Source organism: Ascaphus truei, chromosome 9 (genome assembly GCF_040206685.1).
Source record: "Ascaphus truei isolate aAscTru1 chromosome 9, aAscTru1.hap1, whole genome shotgun sequence".
NCBI lineage: Eukaryota > Metazoa > Chordata > Amphibia > Anura > Ascaphidae > Ascaphus > Ascaphus truei.
In genome coordinates, this window is record NC_134491.1 from 21,077,874 (window position 1) to 21,096,166 (window position 18,293).

The following is an 18,293-nucleotide window of genomic DNA, read 5'->3' on the forward strand; positions in this document are numbered from 1 at the left end:
ACCGGAATCCAACTTAGGTATTAAGTATTTTTTTATTTGCACATTGGTTTGAGTTGTGATTGTAAGTGACACTAATGAATTGAATAGTTCTTGCATTAAGGGTCAAAGAACCTGCTTTCTAGTTCTGGTTAACTTACGTTAAATATAGGAAACGGCATTTCTATATCTTGTATTATAATAAAGCACAAAAGTCCAGTTTCCATTACCTACTATTAGTAGAACAAATGTAATTTTTAAAATGTGCCACCACAAGTCTGGTTCTCTGAAACGGAAACAAAAGAAAGAACGAGAAGAGGAGGATGAGAGATTGAGAAACAAGAAATTATTATTGAAGTTTTTTAACAAGCCTAAATCCAACCAGCAAGATGTTGAAGATAATTTATCTCCTGAGGCAGAAGTTTAACAGGAACATAAGGAAGCAGAACAAGAGGAAAGCGCTTGTTGCAGAACTTCATCTTTCACCACTGAGACTGCAATTCAAGAAGAGATGCCCGAGGTAGAAGAACAAGCTCAAAGCAGCCTCTCGGAATCACCAAGACATTTTGAAAAAGATTTTGACTGGAAGGATCCAGCTATATGGCCAGCTATGGGAAGAGGCAATTTATTTTTCTGTGATATGTGATGCCACGCCAGATGTTTCTCACACAGAACGTCATTGTCATGCGATACATTGCACAGAGACTTGGTGACAAATGTTTGGATTATTCAAGAGAGATTAATGGAATGTGTCGACTTTTTTTTCATATGAGGGGTGAGGAGATTGCGGAAATGTTGCTGTCAAGATTACATGAACATGGTAATATGTCTGGCAAAATAAAAGGCATACAAGAAAAATACCCTACTGCTATATTTTGCCCCTATGCAGCCCATTCCTTAAGTCTTGTGGGTGTGCATGCAGCATGGTGTTGTGGGTGTGCATGCAGCATGGTGTTGTGGGTGTGCATGCAGCATGGTGTTGTGGGTGTGCATGCAGCATGGTGTTGTGGGTGTGCATGCAGCATCGTGTTGTACGGAAGCGATCACTTTTTTGGATGTGTGAATCACTTATATGTTCTCTTCAGTGGGAGCCCTGAAAGGTGGCACATTTTGAAAGATGTAATTGGGTGTTCACTGCATGGTGTAAGTGACACTCGATGGAGTGCAAGAGTGGAAACCGTTCGTCCAATTGCTGGAAAACTTCCAGGGATAATTGAAGCTTTGAAGAAGGTAATTTAATCGAAAAAGCTTTCAAGTGAAGCTTGCTCTGTAGCAGTAGGCCTAAGGCTTGTTTTATAGTTGGCGCGAATGCTCGTGAACGTGAAGCACACTTTTTGTGTGTATAGACTTCAGTGCTCTGAGCGACAGATGGGCGTGGCTATGACGTGCACAGGTAGGCGTGGCCATGACTTACTACTGAATCTGATCTTTGGGTGTGGCACAGTGCAAATCTATTGGCTACATTGTGATATGAGTGTTTGCAGCAGGCTGGCTGTGAGACGTGCCTGTCATTATAATTTTATATATATATTTGCAACATGTGAGTGCTTAGTTTATACACTGTATTTTCTATGATTATGACTTGCTCATACTAATGCACACCTACTAATGCACCAGTCATTTTGTTTGTGGTTACGTGAGTGAATATATATATATATTGTTTTTTTTCAGAACAGAAAAGTAATTTTACACACACAAATACATACACATACATACATATACACACATACATTTGGGTCTGGAAATAATTGGGCACTGACACAATTTTCATAATTTTGGCTCTGTACGCCACCACAATGGATTTGAAATGAAACAACCGAGATGTAATAGAAGTGCAGACTTTCAGCTTTAATTCAAGGGGTTGATCAAAAATATCGTATGAAACATTTAGGAATTGCAACCGATTTCATACACAGTCCCCTTATTTCAGGGGCTCGAATGTAATTGGACAAATTAACACAATCATAAATAAAATGTTAATTTTTAATAACTTTGTCGAGAATCCTTTGCAGGCAATGACTGCTTTAAGTCTGGAACGCATGGACATCACCAAACGCTGGGTTTCCTCCTTTGTGATGCTTTGCCAGGCCTTTACTGCAGCTGTCTTCTGCTGTTTGTTCGTGAGTCTTTCTACCTTAAGTTTTGTCTTCAGCAAGTGAAATGCACGCTCGATCGGGTTGAGATCAGGTGATTGACTCGGCCATTGCAGAATATTCCACTTTTTTGCCTTAAAAAACATCTGGGTTGCTTTCGCAGTATGTTTTGGGTCATTGTCCATCTGTAAAGTGAAGCGCCATCCAATCAACTTCGCTGAATTTGGCTGAATCTGAGCAGACAATATATCCCTATACACTTCAGAATTCATCCGGCTGCTTCTGTCTTCTGTCACATCATCAATAAACACTAGTGACCCAGTGCCATTGTAAGCCATGCATGCCCATGCCATCACACTGCCTCCACCGTGTTTTACAGATGATGTGGTATGCTTCGGATCATGAGCCGTTCCAAGCCTTCTCCATACTTTTTTCTTCCCATCATTCTGGTACAGGTTGATCTTAGTTTCATCTGTCCAAACAATGCTGTTCCAGAACTGGGCTGGCTTTTTTAGATATTGTTTGGCAAAGTCTAATCTGGCCTTTCTATTCTTGAGGCTTATGAATGGTTTGCACCTTGTGGTGAACCCTCTGTATTTGCTCTCTTGTAGTCTTCTCTTTATGGTAGACTTCAATAATGATATGCCTACCTCCTGGAGAGTGTTCTTCACTTGGCTAGATGTTGTGAAAGGGTTTTTCTTTACCATGGAAAGGATCCTACAATCATCCACCACTGTTGTCTTCCGTGGACGTCCAGGCCTTTTTGTGTTGCAGAGCTCACCAGTGCGTTCTTTTTTTCTCCGAATGTACCAGACTGTTGATTTGGCCACTCCTAATGTTCCTGCTATCTCTCTGATGGAGATGCCCTGTTTCACTTGAATTGAGAGCTCCTTTGACCGCATGTTGTGGGTCGACAGCAACAGCTTCCAAATGCGAATGCCACACCTTGAATCAACTCCAGACCTTTTACCTGCTTAATTGATGATGAAATAACGAAGGAATAGCCCACACCTGTCCATGAAACAGCTTTTGAGTCAATTGTCCAATTACTTTTGGCCCCCTGAAAAAGAGGGGGCTACATATTAAAGAGATGTAATTTCTAAACCCTTCCTCCAATTTGGATGTGAATACCCTCAAATGAAAGCTGATAGACTGCACTTTAAGCCCATATTCATTAATTAACTGTAACTTGAATTTATTTTGGTACACAGCCGAAATAACAAAACTTATATCAGTGTCCAATTATTTCCGGACCCAACTGTACACACACACACACACACACACACACACACACACACACACACACACACACACACACACACACACACATTACACACACACACACACACATTATACACACACACATTACACATTACACATTACACATTACACACACACACACACACACACACATACATACAGACATACCTCGCTTTGGCACTCACTTTAAGTACACTCGCGAGTAAGGACATATCGCCCAATAGGCAAACGGCAGCTCGCGCATGCGCCTGTCAGCACGTCCTGAACAGCAATACCAGCTCCCTGCCTGAACCAAAGCTGTGCGCAAGCGGGGAGTCTATAGAGCCTGTTACACATGTGTTATTTACATCAGTTATGCACGTATATGACGATTACAGTACAGTACATGCATCGATAAGTGGGGGAAAAGGTAGTGCTTCACTTTAAGTACATTTTCGCTTTACATACATGCTCCGGTCCCATTGCGTACGTTAATGCGGGGTATGCCTGTACATACATACATACATATACACACACACACTCACCTTGCCAACGAAATTGTAGCCTCGAGCAGCAGCGCGAGAAGACTCTATTCAGAGTCTTTCCTCCGATCGGCCGGCTCAACGCTTACTGCCGTGCGCGCACGGCCCTAGTATAGAACGTCTGGCTAACCACAGCCAATTATAAGTGCCGCACACGCGCACGGCGGAGCAAGCGCACCCACTATGTTACAGGCCCAAAAGATTATATTTTATCCTTCAAAGCAGTTGTACTTGCAACATTCTGGATAAAAGTTTTGAACAGTTTCGAAGAGAGAACCTGATTCTGCTATCAAGATCTATTTCAATCGAAATTGGAGCAGCAAATATTAAAGCTCTTTCTGCAGAAATGCAGTCACTTCAGAAAAGTCATCAATACATTTGAACTAGGAGTTTTATAATAAGGGCCTCCCTTTAACCTATTCTTTTATAGGGCCCTGTTTACCCTTCCCACTTCCCCTCAGATTATACTTATATATTCATTAATCCTGTATCGCCTGTTGCACCTTATTGCTTTGTTACTGCCACAAATTTTTGTCAGTACACACTGATTTTTCTTTTATTAGACATATGTGTCATATTTCTTCATCGGAGTGCTGGAAACACTCACTGTACCTTACATTGATCTTGGGGGAGATTGGGGTCTCCCCACTGTTCCCTTTGCACCCACCACATGCATCAGAACTTTAGATTCAAAAACAGCTGTTCTGCCTATACCGCACGCGTTCTATATATTGAATTGCAGTACATAAAATATAACTGTAACAGGGACTTATCACTGTTTGAGAGAAACTGCCTCTAAATCCAGCAGTGTGCTGGTTAATTGCACACAGGCAATCAACCAGACTCCACCTGGGTGATTGGGACGCTTAGAAAAAGCCTGATGGGAGAAACAGGAGCGAGAATCCTTAGCTCACCATGGAGCTGAAGGCTGTGTTCTGAGAGCAAGGCAAAAAGGGGACCAGACCTCTCTATGGCTGGACCCTCAAGCAGACAACTACCTGGACACCACTGACCTGAAGGGCCACCTGTGTTAAGGTACCGCTGAGACTTTGGGTGATAAGTGGGTAAGGGGCTCCCCGCCCCCTTTCAGAGAGGGACTGGGGAAGTTAGCCCTTACACAGGAATAGGTGTTTGTTGTTTTATGTATATTTTTGTTGCTGTGTTGTTTAAAGGAACAGGCAATAAAGTCTTATATTAATGTCACCTTAAAAATGGTCTCCATTGCATACGTCTGCACACATCTCTTGCAATAACATTTTATTTAAGCAGTGATTCCGGTAATAAGATGCCTGGAAATAATTTACGGACATACGCCTGTAGTGCTAGAAAGTACAGGTGTGTTTGTTTTATTAAGTACATATTGTGTCCACTTGTTTTGCTATTATATACTGACACAATATCCCATCAATAGACCCACAGTTCTGTGGAGTATTGTATTCCTAAAATAAGCTTATAAGGCTCCATGTTAAAATGGGTAAGAAGCAAAAGAGGATACAGTGTGCTCGTTTGCATGTCATTTCCCAGAATCCCTGGCTGCAGTGGAAGCGCTGTATGCCAAGAAATAATGGTGAAAAGCAGGGTTGCAGACCTGTCTGAGTCATGTAAATGTGCTCACAAGTGATATTCCTTATACATACACACATTGTCCTTGTGGGGGTGTATTGCCCTGTTTTATAGCCCTCCTGGGCGCATTTCTCTTCCACAAACCCGATGCAACAAAAAACAGCAGCATGTTTTTTTATGCGATAAATCTGATCTGTTTTTGTACTAATATTGCACTAGTTTGGGACTGTAGGACTTTGATAGATTACCTTGTTTGTATCTGCATTGCTGGAGGAGTCCAGCTCCATTCAAATGAATTGGGACATGAGGCCATGTTTGCTAAACATGTGTAAGACTGCTTTTCATTGAGAGAAATCGCTCCTAGTTTGGGGTAGGGGGAGGTTGTACTGCCCTCCAGCGACACTCACCCCAGATGTGTGCTTAGGAGGAATGACCTAGTGGGTAAGACGCTGGTCTGTGATGTGACATCTGTTTTAGACCGATCTGCCATCTGAGACCTTGGTCAAGTCCCTCTACCTCTCTAATTATTGGGCACTGAAGGCTAGATAGTGTGAGCTTCACTGGCAGCGCTACACAATGAGAACGTATGATTACATTGTACAATCCACAATCACACAACAACAGTTTCCAGGCAATGTGTGTTTATTGACATTGCAGATGACAGTGTCATGCGTATGGTATTTGGCGACGATGGGTCATTCTTCTTTATGACCAGTTACAGCAGGAGCAGCTGGTATCAAAGACCAAGTCAGTCTGGCAGGACTCTTGGTAGGTGTTCCCATTGACGCAGTTAAAGAAGCCACTCTTACTCTGGGGGTTTGCATAGAGACCACTGGCTTTCCCAACACAGAACGTACTACTGCTGCCTCCACTCCCACTCCCACTCCCACTCCCACTGGCGGTCGGAGCAGCTGCGGTAGGTGCTGCTGTAGGTGCTGCTGTGTTTGGAGCTACCGGTATAACAGACGACTTACAATCTGCAAGAAAAGATAATAAGTTTAATAATGTCAGAATAATATATAACTCCATCTATTGTACTATACAGGAGGGCCCCACTAATTCGGCGGGTTCCGTTCTGAGGATCCACCGTAAAGCGAAAATCGCCGGAAAGTGTAACCGGCGATTTTTGTTAGATGCGCATGCGCAGACCGGCAATGCGCCGCTCTGCGCATGCGCCTCAGAAGGAAAAACCTCCATTCCGCGCATGCGCGACCCTGGGCCGGCCCGTTCTGCGCATGCGCGACCCCTGGCCGGCCCGTTCTACGCATACGCGGACATTGTGGCGACATGGTGGCCCCCTTCTCGGCACCGGCGGATCGCCGAGAAGCGGGCCCTGCTGTACTTGCTTTTTTACACACTGCATTTTCCTTTTGTATACAGTACTGTAGCCCTCCAGAAATATCTGCCCGTGTTTGTTAGCTTTCCTGAAATGTAAACGAGCACACAGTGTCGCCTTTTGCTTCATGCCGTAGGGCAGGCATATGATTATAGGGGTCCCATGTTAAAATGGACATGAAGCAAAGGTGACACTGTATGTTCATTTGCATGTCATTTCCCAGAATCCCTGGCTGCAGTGGAAGCGCTGTATGCTAAGTGATAATGGTGAAAGGCTGCGTTGCAGATCTGTCTCAAACATGTGATATTTATATTTGCGCTACACTGCGTGGAGGGTTTTTGTCACTTTTTTACCCACCATAACTTATTTCATGTGTGCCTGAAATGTAAGGAATGTCTGCAGGGTCAGTAAGAACTCTTCACTTGGCAGAAGCTGGACTGAGTTCAGAGGCCTTAGAATAGGCGGACACATGGTTATTGGCACGGCTACGAGTTATTAACCTCTACAAGACTCACTTGGAGATGAGATTCCCAGAGCAGACTTAAGTGTGTTCATGAGTGGGTATTTGCCTTCTCCGCAGAAAGCACCACTGAAGTCGTCCAAGGGAAGGGCCCAAACCATAGCACCTCCGAAGTTGTTCTTCATCAGCCACTCTGCCTGTAACACAAAAGAAGTTTGGAAAGTTTGGAAAGTTTGGAAAGTTGTTGTTGCTTATTTGAAAGGTCACACAATCCCTGCAAGCCCACCCCAGCACCCACCACATCATCCCATCATCTATCATAGTGCAGGATGATTGTTCAACTATCTGTGAAGAAGGCTGAAATATAAAAACATGTAGGGGCAGATTCACTGAGCTCCTGTACAGGTGAATGCACTGGGATGCTGTGTTAACTGTCACTGACTTGAATGGCAGGTAACACAGGATCACAGTGCGTTAACATGTACAGGAGGTTAGTGAATCTCACCCTACGTTTATTCATTTGTGTGAGTTACTCCAAAACCCTAGACCCTATTTGATCGCTGACTTTTTTTCTCCCTGTATATGGCTCTTTTGTTTCTATGTAAAATATGTTATAATTTCTTTACTGTACTAGCATCCACCACCCTTGTTGAGTGGCTGTTCCGTGCATTCACTACCTTTTATTGAGGAGGAGCTTCCCCGTATTTCCCATGAACCTCCAGCCTCTCAGCTTCAGGGCATGTCCTCTTTGTTCTATAAGCACTATCCCAGCAAGCTCAGAACCCCAAAACCCACCACATCATATAGGTAGTGTTAGGACCTGCTTACTGGTCATGCCTTGCAGGCTTATAACGCTAGATGACCCTTATTCAAGAGAATATATAAATATTTCACGGTGTATTTTTGTCACATTGGATGTAGCATTGGTCTCTTCTGCCTCTTTGTTCTATATTTGTTTCTCCCTGCCACTTACTTATACTATAGAACAGAGGGGGGGGGGGGCGGGGGGGCGGCGCAACGGCGCAACGGCGCAACGGCGCAACTCCAGTCCTCATTATGACTGAGTCACTGATTGAGCCACCTGTGCTGAAGCAGGGATATCCTGAAAATCTGACCTGTTGGGGGCCCTTGAGGAGCGGAAAAGGTGAACTCACTTTCATCTGGAAACTCTTTGGGTTGTCGTATCCAATCCACTCGCTTCCCTTGTAGGCGTAGGGGACGGCCTGGGGGCTGTTCCACACCACTGTAGCACCTTGTTTCAAGAAATTGCAGATCTGTGGAAAATTAGCGGGATATGTAACAAGGGGGGCAATCTGCTCCAAACAGTGGAGAAAATATGTTGATGTGCTTTAATTTTGTACCAGTGGCAGACGTGTGAAGCTTGTTAATTTTGCTTCCTACATGTGGCACCTCTGAGAAACCGAGGTTATTGCCACTTCAAATCTGGATGGTTTATTTGACACACAGGAAAAGTGGAGCAGTTTTAGGCACCAATTTTCTTTTTACATCTCTTCCGGTTTACTCCCCCAACCGCTCCTATAACCACTCCCCAAAACACTCACTGAGGTAAGAGGATCAAAAGTGGATCGAAGCACCTTGGTTCATTGACACAAAGTTGAGACAGAATGGCATAATTTGCACCTGTTTAAGGAATAATTATTCAGTTGCCACACTTGCTGCATGTGCCCGTATGGGGGATATATATCAAGTGCCCGTACAGGCTTTACACCTTGACTTGACTAGGAGTAAATGCTGGAACACGTGCGATAACCCGTACTAGTACCCGACGCATGGGCCCCAAAGTGTTTTGTTTTGGGGGTTAAAGGGCCAATAATGGAGCATAAATACAATACGAAGAATCACAGCAAAGAACGTTAGGACAACAGAACACAGGCCTAAAAGATCTTACAGTGTAAGTATTGTGGCATGCACAGTTGGAGTTTTATTTGTGTGTACAAAAGAGGGCAAGTAAGAGCATTTGGGGAGAGAATTTATTAGCCATAGTGTTTTCCACAAAACTATCAAATCTTCTTTGATAACAGAGTTTTCAGTAAATACTTGGATATGATGAGATGAGGTAATGAGTTAAAGATAGAGTTGGACTGCACCCCAGTACCCAAGGGAATCTCTGGTGGGCTCCGAGATCGGATGGGCCCTAGCAGGCCTCTCTCCCCATTCCAGAGGAAGTATGGTTGTGTCTGCCGCAGAGTTAAGCTTCTCCGCTACCTAATGTCAGCTGTTTCATGACAGTGGGATGCCAAGTACTGCCCCGCGCCTCCCTTATGCTAAAGACTTGTTTCTAGTGTAAAGAGAGGAGCAGTATTTCTCAGTGTGCCGCCATGAAGTACTGAAGCTGATTGACCCCATGTTACCAATCTGTGCCCCCTATGCCACCTACTCTCTCACATCTCCCACTCCCCCCTTTACCTCATATATAGGTATATTTTATGTGTGTATGTTTGTATATATACAAAATGTATGTGTATGTATGTGTATGTATGTATATATGGATATATGTAGATGTAGATGTAGATGTACTATATATGTATATATGTGTGTGTTATGTATGTATTTATTTTTCCGTATGCCACTGACTGGGCCCCTACAATTTGTTTTTCCTTGTGTGTCTGTCATACCCCAGACCGACACTGGTTCCTGAGATAGGGGCAGAGAGAGAAAGTGTTTCAGGCGTATGTGATTTATTCAGTAGATGAATTTGATCCATTGGTTGCCAGAAGAGCCTGCAATGCATTGGGAATTTAATACACTATAACAGACACCTATATACATAAAGCACCCACAGACGTTACCTCAAAGTATGCCATAAAGCCAGTCTCCTGTGTGTATGGTGCAGCAGGTCCTGCGCCGGAGGTTTGGGCACCGAGGCCATTGTTGGAGGGGTTACTGAGAGTGTAGGTTCGGCCGTAGGCTGGGAACCCAACCATGAGCTTCTCGGCCGCGGCCCCATTATTCTTCCAATAATTCATGGCATATTCCTAGGAGAATAGGAGTGAAAATATCACCAAGGCCTCCAATACCAGAGGGGCCTGGGAAGGAATTAATTCACCCCAGATTACCACAGCATCCAACAGAAAATCTTCCGCAATCTATGATAGTCATAATGTAACGTTAAAGCCCATGAGGAATGAGAGATGAATCCCAGGCACTCACCACATTGAAGTAGATGTAATCGCCCTGATCAGCTGGGCCTGCGTATAGGGGACTGTCCTCTCCAGTGAACCCTTCCCAGGATCCACGGAGGTCGTAGGTCATCACATTGATAAGGTCCAAGTACCTTTGGGGAAAGATGGAGAACAATGTCAAGTCTTTCAGAGTCAACTTGAAAGTTAATGTTAGGCCATTTATCAGATGTTACCGAATGCTTCTTTATTACCCCTAGAGTAGGATGGAACACATCAAAATGAAGATTTGTACTCATGGAACCGTATCCCTTACATGCTAAAAGATACTTACTGTGACAGCTGTGGGACTTGGTATCCAGATTGGATGGTGGACTTGCCAGCAGACACAGCAGCTGAGATGAGCAGTCGAGGTTTGTTGCTCTGGCTGGCTTCCTGCACAAACGCATCATACATTTCCTACAATACAAACAACGTAAATTAGATCATCCAACAGCAGTTCTTTATCTCAACCACAAAAAGAGGTATAAATATCAGATTTGTTGCTCTACAAGAATAGGTGCCGAGCTGTGATTACAAAGTTGCCCTTGCGTTCACAAGGTTGAGCGTTCCATTCCCAGACTGGACATTCTCTGTCATATTGAGCAGTTCTTACCAGGATGTCACTGGTTTATCATTTTTAATTATGTACCTCTCTCCTCTTTGGAATTTGGTATGAAGACCATATTTATGTTTGCCAGGGTTTGATCTAGATGATAAAGCTCTTTCAAACACTTAGGCAATTTATAAATACAAGTTATTCATATTACAGGTTTGATGGAAACCATGTTTTGTGGCTTGGCTTTTGATGCTGCAGACATAGCCAATGAAATTGAGAAACTCCTCTCACCTGCAGCAGGACAGAGAATTGCTGCTGAGTTTGTGGTGGGCTTCCTCTGTCAGAATCTCCAGGATATTCCCAGTCAATATCCAGCCCATCAAATCCATACTGTCTCAAGAACTTGATGACCGAAGTTATAAAAGTCTGTCGGTTCTGGGGACTGGACACCATCGTGTTGAACCTGAGCGGAAGAAAAACTCATGCTTTATCATGCCGTGTGACACACGATAGACGTTTTCATGCAGACCTTTGCAATGTAAATAAATGTAACAGGAGACTGAAGTTACTCAAATCTGTTCAACAATTGCAATAATGAAACAATAATAAAGGGTTTGTGGTAAGCCACCCAGTGACCAAGAGCTGCAGCTAGCAGCGGTCAGTGCTTATTTGCTGACCACTGCCAAATTATGGGATGTGAAAACATTGTATTATTCTTACCCAGATGTTCCGTAGTTCCAGCCTCCAACAGAGAGCAGGGTTTTCAGGTCACTGTTACTGTAAGCAAGTGATTAAAGAAATATATGACCAATCGTGCTGTATATTCATGGAACTTAAGTTTGGTGTCTTCTATTGCACAGAGAGAAATTATGCAGACGTATTAGTCTTGGTGCTATCGAGAGGCACTTCAGTTTTAAAATTGGTATTGATTTTCTTTCATTAAAATACAATATTTGGTAACAGGCAAGTGCCAAGAGAGAATACCAATGGGCCTATTCTAGTAGCTCCGAAGTTTTTTAGAAGTGGATTGGCATGCTGTAAACCCTTTTCACATTTCCAATCCGTGTCTGAAAGGCTTTTTTAGAAGCGGTTTCACACCGGCTTTGCCAGTCCGATCGGTGTGTCAAAAAAGCCTCAAACTTTTTTTTTTTACAAAAACTGCAATCTTCGTAGCTCCGTAATGCAAACCGCTTCTAAAAATGCAAAAAAAAATTCAAGCCACCCCGATGGTGGCGAGATTGGTATTGCGAGTTGCATCCAGAGACGGAAATATGGGTTTGGCTGAGAGAGCAAAACTCATAAGTAAGACTGGGGATGGAGTTAGCACCTCAGGTTATTCCGCTTCTAAAGCACGTAAAATCCGTCCGTTTTGGCTGTTAAACCGGACAGTTTGCATTTTTTATAGAAGTGGTTTAGAAGAAGTGGTTTGCAATAGAGAATAGTTTTTTTCCCTCACATTTCATTCCGCTACTTCTGAACATGCCAACCCTCGCGGTTTGGCACGGACAACTTCGGAGCTACTAGATTAGACCTCCCACGTCTCCAGTGTCCTGCTGAGAGCTGCACGGAATGTTTCTGGAGTGTAAGTGTGCAGGGCATGTAGGAAAATAGGGAAAGAGTTAAGCTCCCTTACTGTTTCAGGCCCATGGGACCACACTCTTGCTTCCAGGTCTGCCTAAAATGCAGGGATTGTTCCCAACCAACTCCAGTTTGGAACTGGAAGTTAAAAGGGAGGTGTCTGTTTCTATTTATGTATGCTTATTTGGTTCTTTCTGTTCGGTAAAATATTGACGTTTTTGACCTATTCTTGTGTGTTTTATCTAATGCTCTCTGCTTGTGTGCTGGTAACTCTGACTGTGAAGGAGCAGGTTCCCAGAGGGGCTGTAGGCTCAGACTGTCACCCTGCACCAGATCTTTTGTTTGTATGGTAGAGCTGGGCTCTCTCTGTTTTGCTGTTCAGACACTGCTAATCTAAGTGTACTGCAACCTGGATTTCCCAGTCTGGGGAATAAAGGACTTTTCTTTGAAGAAGACTTTGTGTGAGCTCCTTACTGATGCTAACTAGGAGGCCGCTTCGTCACAGTAAGTCTTAGAAGGGGGGTTGTCCAATAGGAGAAGCCAACAAAGAGATAAATGGTGGTGCACAGCGCAAAAAACTCCCGAACTGGACTGCAAGTACTGAGTACAAAAACTTTATTGGCACATAAATACGAGGGTGAAAAACACTAACGCGTTTGGCACCTACTGTGATCTTATTGACAAAGCACCGCAGTAGGTGCGAAACGCGTTAGTGTTTTTCAGCCTCGTATCTATGTGCCGATAAAGTTTTTGTACTCAGTACTTGCAGTCCAGTTCGGGAGTTTTTTGCACTGTCCACCCACATTCATCTCTTCGTTTGTTGCTTTACATGAGGCTGGAGCACGCCCACGGAGTCACCAAACAGCAGGGACTGAGTGAGCACTTTCATCATTTGTTCTATATGTCAAGTGATTCATTATCCCTCTCTACATTATCGGAGGAATATTCATTACCGTGTGTGTGTGTGTTTTGCCTCCTCACATCCCCAGCTCCTTATCCCATGTGCTCTCTCACATGGCATATTGCATTCAGTGCAGCACGGCCTCAATAATACCAAGTCTACTCTATCAGGATCAATATCTCTCTAAACCTTGAACAATTGAGAATCCTTATGCTTACGAAATCACAGCCATTTCTGATACTTATTGTGCTATCCGCTTGCATGCAGTTTTTCTAGATGCACTGTTGTGGAATTTCTCCCTTTTTTTGCTGTCAACTGGAGAAGCCACACGGAAGCCAGATTACAAGACTTGAAACTTCTTTTCAATGTTACATTTAAAATACGCTAAACATATTATTCCGAAAATCTATCACTGTGGTAACACGTGTCTGTAAAGTCTCAGATTGCAGGGAAACGTACTAGTTCTTCAGGGCGTTGAAGGAACCGTAGAGCGTCACGTCATTCCACTCGAAGGTAGCAATCTCGTTGTTGGTCATGGTGGCGAAAGCGTAGATCAAGTGAGTACACAGGCAGGGATCGACATTGTCAGGCATATACAGGGCAGCTCCGGGGTAGTACTGAGCCCAGTTAGTGAAGTAACATACCAACTTGAAGGAAGAGCCTAGACATGCAATAATACAAAGAACTCAAGGTCTATCTTGATCAAAAGACATCGGTCATGAAATGCGGAGGTGTTGAATTACCATGTTCACAACATTAATAGAATCCCTTTTCCTCTGTTGATCTACAGCAAAACCCCTAATACATGCCATATTCTCTCCCATCCTTACTATTGTAATCTACTAACTCTCCTACCAGCATTATCCTTTCTACAACACATTTAAAATGCAGCAGCTGGAATCAGATATGTTTCTTTTGGGCAACCTCTGCTTCTCTCCCTCCTTACATCGATCTTCCTGTTAAATGAAGTATTAGCTCCGCTTTACATTCACAGTACATCTCCTTGCTATCAGGGGAAGTTCAATACCCTAATGACTTCTAGGCTGATTCACGCCAGTCCTATATTTGTTGTGCACTGTAGAATATTCAAACCTGTTCATTTAATATGTTAGTTATAAATGTGAAGGTGAAGAGAGGTTGTTGTTGTTGTTATTATGTTGTTTAACTCTTTATTTTCCAGTTTGCAAAAGTACAACATACATTTGGAGAAAAACAAAATAGATGAGGGGGTGTAGGGCAGTGGTGCTGAACTCCAATCCTTAAGACCCCCCCCAACAGGTCAGGTTTTTAAGGATATCCCAGCGTCGGCACAGGCGGCTCAATCAGTGGCTCAGTCAAAGACTGTCTTTGACTGAGCCACTGATTGAGCTGCCTGTGCTGACGCTGGGATAGCCTTAAAATCTGACCTGTTGGGTCTTGAGGAGTGGAGTTGAGCAGCACTGGTGCAGGGTACAAAAAAGAAGGGGCGACCAGGGGGGGAGTTTGAGTGGGTCGTGTGGACCACCAATTTCATAGCAGAGAAAAGAGCACAAAGTTCTATAATGACACGTGATTGTCGAACCTACATGTAGTCACTCCTTGGTAGGCATTTGGAAAGGTGAGGAGCTTACACACAGTGTGAGAAGTATTGAGGATCGGTAGAAGATAGATACATTTTTAAACAAATGTAAGAAAAATAGCTTTTCATTTTAACAACCATCCTGCAGTAGCGGTGCGCTGAGACATTCTATAGAGGTCAATGTGTAACTATGAAAATAATAGATTGTATGGGTAGTCTGTGAAACTCCAAATGAAGCTTTATTCACTTACCTATCTGCACTTGCAGCAGGAGGGCTAGGCCTGGGGGGGGGGGGGATAAAAGAGAGAGATTAAGTCGGGAGAGGAGGAATACATCTTACGATACAAACCGTAGAAGATGACAGAGACTCTACGAGCCTAACTGGTGTTCAACTGACCCGTGAGAAGCAGCAGCTTGTTCATGTTGAAGGCTCGTTCTGGGCACATATACTGGCATATCTGCCTTTTTATAAGGCCCTGTTGCCTCAAAGTTTGGGTATGAGCCACAGACTACACAAAGCTCCGGCTGATTATGAAAGTGATAAAAAATCAACTCCAACATTTTCACCTCCTTGGTATCTATACTTTTACTCGAGGTCTTTGGCCACTGTAGATTACTCGACAGTCCGTTCTGGACGTTTCCCAAAAACAAATGTTTCAGGTTGAGATGTTTGCTGAAGATAGAGGTTTTGTAGTCTAGTGGATGACGCCCATCTGAGCCGTGAGGGAGGGTGGGATCGTGGTTGATGTCACAGGACCTTGTGCAGCCTATTAGTCCTTTATTGGGCCATATTAGCCCAATGTAATGTTTCTAAAAAAGCAAAGGACACTGCTAAACTGATAAACAAATTCTACCTGCTGCGTGATGATGGGACAGTTAAAATAAAACACAGCTGCAATAAATGAGATTAAAGCACAGGGGGCCTTTCTACAAACTCCTAGATACTATGGTAAAAGCTCTGGTACTGTTTGTCCTTGGCTAATCTCTATTCAAACAATCCCAGGGTTACATTAATATGATTGTATGACAGATATGTAAATAGTGCAGAGAGCAGTGGGTATTGTAGTCAGGAACTGACCTACAATGCTATCTTATCACCTGAGAGCATATTAATATGAGCTGATTCTGATAAGGCACTGGCTTTGCTGCCATTCTTCCGCCTGAAGAGTGTTTGACTCAATGTAAAGTTATACTGCAGCACTTGAGATCTCGCACCACTCTGCGGTGAGGGATATATATAGCCGTTTATCTGAATCAGTAATAATAGCGAGTACAGCTGGTTAGAGCTTGGATGTCAGGGAACTCTTTAAGTCTTATTCATGGAATCCACGTCGTGCAGGAAACACACTCTCTTCCATGAGAGGTTTCCTAAAACAGACCTTTCATAGCACATGCGAGCGCTGTTGTCTGTAGTCTCAGCTATCTAGTAAGACATGGAAGCCTTGGTCCATATAATGGAAGTGTTGAATGAAAAAGTCTGGTTTATGAGGGTCAGTCTGACGTGGAGTGTATGGGGCTCATGACATGTACCTCCCAAAACAAATAGGGATTTTTTTCATTAAACTGTATCATGCTATGTCCTCCTCGTATCTTATTTGAGGAGGACTCCAGCTTGCAGCCATATTCATCTTGACCGCATTGTGGTCATTGGCTACAGCGGATCGGCTGTGACTGCTTCTTTTCACATGGTCCCTTTTCAGCACAGGATCACTTATCTGCGCCTTCACTGTGTGTTATCTATTGTTTGTACGGTACTAGTGACCGCCATTGTAGGCTGCACTAAGTTTGTTTTGTATTGCACTTGTATATTTAAAGTGTCAGTTTGCTCCTTTATATCACCACCAAGATGCTATCTGCACCCGCATTTTCTACCAGAGGGACATGCAAGACATTGTACTGAAAGGGTTAATGTAATGATGAACACAATGAGTGGGTCACGTAGAGGAGCGCTCCAAGCGCTGTGTTTAAAAAACAAAAAGTTTGAAGAAGGGTTTCTCCGGAGCTAAACCGCATTAATTTCAGCTCCAGGGACCCCCTGCTTCCTGAGATACCATATGGAGGTACGTTTCTCTGGAAGCAGGGGGTCCCCGCAGCTGAAATTAACGCCGTTCAGCTCTGCAGACCCCCTGCTTCAACCCTTGTCAAAAAATAAAAAACCTGCACTTTGATTGCCTGGACTCTATGGATTCATAAAACTGCAGTACGTTGATTTACCACCAGATGGAGTATTTACCCTACCCCATGTTATTCATGTACTGTGTAACCATTATATCCTACCCCCTGTTATTCATGAACTGTGTAACCATTATATCCTACCCCCTGTTATTCATGTACTGTGTAACCATTATATCCTACCCCCTGTTATTCATGTACTGTGTAACCATTATATCCTACCCCGTTATTCATGTACTGTGTAATCATTATATCCTACCCTCCTGTTATTCATTTATGGTGTAATCATTATATCCTACCCCCTTGTTATTCATGTACTGTGTAACCATTATACCTTACCCCCCTGTTATTCATGTAGTACGGTGTAACCATTATATCCTACCCCCTGTTCTTCATGTACTGTGTAACCATTATACTCTGACCCCCTGTTCTTCATGTACTGTGTAACCATTATACCCTGACCCCCTGTTCTTCATGTACTGTGTAACCATTATACCCTGACCCCCTGTTCTTCATGTACTGTGTAACCATTATACCCTGACCCCCTGTTCTTCATGTACTGTGTAACCATTATACCCTGACTCCCTGTTCTTCATGTACTGTGTAACCATTATACCCTACCCCCTGTTCTTCATGTACTGTGTAACCATTATACCCTGACTCCCTGTTATTCATTTACTGTGTAACCATTATACCCTACCCCCTGTTCTTCATGTACTGTGTAACCATTATATCCTACCCCCCTGTTCTTCATGTACTGTGTAACCATTATATCCTACTCCCCTGTTCTTCATGTACTGTGTAACCATTATATCCTACCCCCTGTTCTTCATGTACTGTGTAACCATTATACCCTGACCCCTCTTATTCGTGTACTGTGTAACCATTACTGAGCTTTCGCGTGAGCACTGCACTCCCACGTGGGGCGTCGCTGATGCCAAGATCAATAGTATACCAAAAATAGTTTAAAAATATATTTAAAAAACGTTTAAAAAAACGTGTAGCTCTTAACACTACCATCCACTAATGTGCCACTAAACTCTGTATAGTCCACGCCCTACGCGTTTCTCCTTGCGGCTTCGCAGTGCTCACGCGAAAGCTCCGTGACGTCACCACGTCTGACGGAGGTACCGGAGG

The 18,293-nt window shown here is 43.5% G+C and overlaps 1 protein-coding gene across 1 annotated transcript; it reads right to left on the reverse strand.

Moving 5' to 3' along the window:
- Positions 1-6,037: 6,037 nt before the first annotated feature.
- On the reverse strand, positions 6,038-15,508 carry LOC142502551 (acidic mammalian chitinase-like). Its single transcript, XM_075613692.1, has 11 exons — positions 15,382-15,508; positions 15,236-15,265; positions 13,886-14,087; positions 11,668-11,724; positions 11,239-11,410; positions 10,684-10,808; positions 10,381-10,504; positions 10,020-10,205; positions 8,364-8,483; positions 7,265-7,406; positions 6,038-6,390 (listed from the first exon to the last, which is right to left on the reverse strand). The coding sequence occupies exons 1-11, from the start codon at positions 15,428-15,430 to the stop codon at positions 6,119-6,121; spliced, it is 1,479 nt and encodes a 492-aa protein (XP_075469807.1). The 5' UTR covers positions 15,431-15,508; the 3' UTR covers positions 6,038-6,118.
- Between the last annotated feature and the right edge of the window lie 2,785 nt (positions 15,509-18,293).